General features: G+C 57.2%; 1 protein-coding gene across 1 annotated transcript in view; it reads right to left on the bottom strand.

Moving 5' to 3' along the window:
* The window catches only part of BCL11B (B cell CLL/lymphoma 11B), a 109379-nt gene that overhangs the window by 82227 nt on the left and 22020 nt on the right, over positions 1-5132 (bottom strand). The window contains exon 3 of the mRNA XM_011375260.1: positions 813-1028. Coding sequence (XP_011373562.1) covers positions 813-1028 — 216 coding nt within the window. The remainder of the gene's footprint in view (positions 1-812; positions 1029-5132) is intronic.

The following is a 5132-nucleotide window of genomic DNA, read 5'->3' as shown; positions in this document are numbered from 1 at the left end:
AGGCAGGTCCTGCCCATACTGAGCAGGAGAGGCCTAAAACTTCCAGAGGCCTCAGGCTAAAGCAAGAGTTTGGGTGTTTGGCGGGGTGGGGTGGGGGCAGTGGAGGGAAGTAGTAGTCTCCAGATTGTGTCACCACACTGCCCATGTGTGCCCATCTGTAAAATGGGCAGCCACACCAACCCAGAGCCAGGCGCACAGTAGGTGCTCAGCCTCTCAGGTCAACACCTGGCCCCGCCCCTACTCCCCACATTCCCCTGAAGCCTTCATGCCCTCCCACGGCCCCAGATGACAGGCTCCTTTAGAGTGACACTTTTTTTTTTCCTCAAAGTTAATGGGCAACACATTCTCGCTAAGAGAAACTCCGCATTTGGACGGCTCCAAAGATGCACAGACAACCAAGGAATCTTCTAGCTGTGTCGTGGGGACGGGGGTGGTGGCTGGGGCGGGGGAGAGGGGGTGGCAGTGGCAAGGGCAGAAGAAAACCTCAGATGTTAAGCGTTATCCAATTAAGCTTTAGCTAAACAGCCCAAAGAGATGAAATGTGGAGGCTGGAGAAATGCATTCTGGGAGAGAGACTCTCGGAATGGGCGGAGGCACGGGAGGCCCGCTGACCGATGAGACCAGGGCGCTGGCGTACAGTCCTGCTGGCATCCTTCAGCACTTCCCCAGGCTCCCCCCAAAAATGCCTTCGGGGCGGGAGTGGCACGTCCCCCCACCTCGCCCCAGCCCACCGGGGAGAGGCAGCTGCCAGCTCTGCCAGGGCACACCCCGCCACCCCCGGGAGCCCGCCCCCCACCGCGGCCGTCTGTTACCTGACAACTGACACTGACATCCAAAGGGAGCCTCCGTGTGACCCTCACCCCGAGTCCCGTCGCCCGAGACCGGGCGTGCGCTGCAGCACGGCAGGGGGAAGCAGGGCGGCAGAGCACCCAGGGCACGCAGAGGTGAGGTGATCACGGATGTGTGAGAGTGGGAGGAGGAGGCAGCTATGGGGGCCATCGCTGGCAGCTGGGCAGGCCTGCACGGCCCTGGAGAAAAAACAATAGAAAAGACTGGTCAGTCGGGCCCTGGACGGGACAAGGGGCTCGGGGTGTGGAACAGGGGCCCGGGGCAGAGGCTGCGGCCGCCCTTCCCCGGGGAGAGGCCCCAGGGTGCCGGGCCCTGCAGGGAAGACAACGGAGCACAGGCAGGGGGAGGGTCAGGCAAGCGGGCAGGGGCCTGAGGGGTCCTACGTCCACAGCTGCCAGGTTGGGCTGTCTTCGGGCCAGACTCCCATCCCTGGGGGCCAAATGCAGGGAGCTGTCGGGGGCCCCAGCTCCCAGGAGGGTCCCCCCGGGTAGGGACTTCTGAAGTGTTCTGGGGCAAGCTCCATTTGGGGTTTTAGTCCCAAAAATCTGGACCACCCGCCTCTGGGAACCTCCAGCCACCACTGTTTGCACAGGCCTGGGACGCCTCCAGTCTGGCTACCAGTGCCTGGGCCTCTGGCCTGGCGGATGCTAGCTGGTGACTCTCACCAGCCCACGGTCCTCTTCAGCAATCCGAGCCCCAAGCCCTTTCAGAAAGCTGTGAACATCCCCCACCCCAGCCCCATGCCAGAAAACCCTGGCACTGTCCAGCACCCCTCCTAATGCCTCCCGAGTCTGACAGTCACAGCACAAGGCCAGGGGCCAGCCTCGCCTCAGCTCCCCGGCATGGCCTGCGTTTGATTTGGCCGTTTATCTTAAATGGCTAAGAGACCACCAGGGCAAAACATTTGTGTGAAGACCTTGCCAAAACCACAAGTGAAGAAGCCCAAATTCCCTGGGTAAATAACTGAGCAGGGAGGCATCAGAGAGTCAGAAAGGAAACGTCGGCAAGACGACAGGCAGCTGGGCCCCGGGCCGCCCCGCCAGGATGCCTCCCGACACTGCTCACCGCCCCACATAGGTCTGCGGGGGGCTCTGCCCATTCCCCAGCCGACCGCATGCGGGATCCCCCCAACCAGACGCGCCACAGGGCCCTGCAAACCCACCACAAGCCAGAAGCCACCAGTTTTTGCCTAGAGTGAGCCTCCCAGCATGCCATGGGGCTTGGCTTAGGACACCCACTGCACGACGAGGAAGCTGATGACATGGCCACAGAACACAGCAGACACAGGCAGCCAGCCCCTCCGAGAGCTTGGCTCCAGATCCAGGGTTTTTCTCTGCGTTCTGCAGGACCGAGGCCTTGGGTCATTTGCGAAGACCTGCAAATGCCCTGCCAGGGAGCAAATCTAACTATGACCAGCACCATTTGGGCCCCTCGGGGCCAAGGAAGACCTCCTACTAGGCCAGGCCCAGGGCCATGGGCATTTCTGGGCAGAAGGCCTCAGCGGGGTGTGGCCGAGGACTCTGGAAGCAGTTCCAGCCACAGATGCAGAGCAGAAGGCGATGCCTCAGGTTTAGTGCAGGCCCCCGAGGAAGGTCGGCCCCTAAGGCCAGTGTCACCTGCCTCCTCCTGAAAGCCCATCCTGGTCAGTCCTTACCTGGAGCTCCCCTGGACACCAAACACTGCATGTTTGACCCTGTCTACTACACAGACCCTGCCTACAGACCACAGAAGACTCCAGGTCACGACCACCCCGCTCAGCAGAAAAGAGCAACCCCATTCCACAGGGGAAACCAAGGCTCAGGGAGGTTTGGGACATGAACCCAGTCGTGTCTCCAAAGCCTGGATCTGTTCTACTCCCCCTGTGCTGCAGCTGGGGTGGAGTGACCAGGGCTCCCAGGAGGGCAGTGGGGGGAGCCTGAGGGTCTGGGAGCTCAGTTAGGCCACCAGAGGTTGCAAAAGAGCAAATCCAGGTGGGCCCCAAATCTGGGTGGGGCCACAACACAGCAGCCAGCATTTACCAGGGCTGAGAACACCAACAGGAGCACCCAGGCCAGGTGACATCTGTCCAAGCCGGAAGCGTGCCAAACCTGTCTCCATGGTTGGCAGAAAGGACCCCAGGACAGGTTCAGCCACACCCCCTCTTTTTAAGGTCAGGCTTAGGTCAGTCAATGAAGGCAAAGTCACCCCCAACTCAGGGAGGGGAGGAGGTCAGGCTGTGCCCTTGGAGGGGACTCCACACCCCATTAGGAATTCTAACCTAGCTGAAATCCACCTGCTCTAGAGGCCAGCTCCATGGAGGCAGGGGAGGGACCAGCAAGGGTGAGGGGCCTCCCGTCCTAAGCTGTCCACAGTGCTCTGCCCAAGGGACCTCTAGGAATCTGAAGCTAGTGCCAAAGCCCAGGGTGTTGAAAGAAGCCACCTACTGTATGAGCCCACATACAGGAAGAGTCCGGAACAGACCAGTCCGTGGAGACAAAACGTCAACGGGCCAGGGAGGGGCAGTGAGGCCTAGTGGGTCGGGGGTTTGTTTGGGGGGTCGGTGATGAAATATTCTGGCATTAGGTAGTGATGATGGCTGCCCAACATTGTGGATATACTCAAAACCACTGACCGGGCACCTTAAAATGGTTAAAGTGGTGAATTTTATGTTTTGTGAATCTCATCTCGATTTTTCGTTAAGCCCAGGGTGAGGACTGTCTCTGGCCGCAGCGTCTGTCCCAGGCCACCTCCCAACCTTGATCCTCCTCGAGGAAGGGGTGTCTGCCTTCAAAAGTGCCGCCAGGCAATCCAGAACGCACTTGAGGGAGCCCTCGAGAGTGACACACATCAAGGAAGCCCAGAGCTAGGAGGCAGCCTTGGAGCCAGAGGCCTGGGTTCGAATTTCTCCTCTGCCATTTCCTGGCTGTGTGACCCAGGGTTTGTCACTTTCTCAGAGCCTGGCCTTTAAAGAAAGGTCAACATGCCTGGCCAGAGCCGAGCTTCTAGTAAACACTCAGTAATTCCATCATTCATTTATCTTTTTCCATTCTGGAACTTCTGTTTCCCATGGTGCTCCCCACAGCCTGATGGTGAATGTCTGTGGGATGCTCTGAGCTCAGAAAGGCACTCTACAAAGCCCTGCAAGGCACTCCTGCAAAAAAAAAACAACAACAACAACAACAAAAAAAACGTTTTCTTTGGGGGTCTGGGCAGGTTTCCCCCTGGAACTGGGACGGAGGCACGTGCAGCGAGCTGAGGGGCGCCAAGACGCCATCTCAGCTCTGTGTGGGATCCAGGTGGCTTAGAAATAAAACCCTAGCTGGCTCGATTCCTTATCGTGGAATTTCACTTTCATTAGGGAAAAGGAAATAAGCGATGAATACATCTATCATCTCATTTAAGCCCAGCAGCTTTCCTGCGAGGTCCGTAACATGACCTCGCTCTCACAAATGAGGAAACTGAGGCTGGGTGCCCAGGACCAGCGAGCGGCTCACGGCGGTCAGAATCTCACTCCATGCACCCTGTACAAAGAGGTACCAAAAATGTCCAAAAATAAGACCCCGAAAATGTTTCTTAAGCTCCAAATCGGGGTGTAGGGTAATTTTCAACGCATGCCTCCCGAGGGGGGTGGGGCGCTGTAACCTGTGCCCCTTCGGGAGGGGCCCCGCAGATGTTCTGCTCCACTCCACACATGCGCACTTCCCAGCGAACACGCCCACACCGAGCGGCGTGTAGACACACAAAAAAATGCGCCTGGAAAAGCCCCAGCCCGGTTCTGAGGGGAATGCGAGCCTTTCCCAGCACTGACTCCTCGGCGTCCCCTCCCACAATGGGAGGGTTACAGACTCCCAGCCAGCGACAGGAGCTCTGGGATACACTGTGCAGATGTATATTTTTCTCCCTACCGGTGCCTTTCAATTGATACATTTTTTAAGCCAAGAACTCCTACTGATAGTGCAAAAATGAGTCATAGATCCGGGAGGGCGACAGACAGACAGGGAGCGAGCGCCTGTGAGTGAGGGCCACTGGCAAGGAAACCTGACAATCCCCCCTCCCCCCATGCCAAGACATTAATTCTCACAAGTCGGAGAAAATTACTATGCATGAATGCAAAAAGCATGATCAGGAGTAATTAACATGGCTTCATATGCAAATTTTATTAATGCAGAAGTACAAAGTCATTATGCAAATGAAACTTACGTCAACTCTCTTGACAAATATTCATCGCTGAGGCTCAAGTTTCTCCCTCTTTATTTATTTATTTAATTTTTGCTCTCCCCTTTTTTTTCTGGGTCTGTTTTTTT

This window comes from Pteropus vampyrus, unplaced genomic scaffold (assembly GCF_000151845.1).
Source record: "Pteropus vampyrus isolate Shadow unplaced genomic scaffold, Pvam_2.0 Scaffold268, whole genome shotgun sequence".
NCBI lineage: Eukaryota > Metazoa > Chordata > Mammalia > Chiroptera > Pteropodidae > Pteropus > Pteropus vampyrus.
Note: the sequence above shows the minus strand (reverse complement) of the source record. Positions and strands in the feature narration are given on the sequence as shown.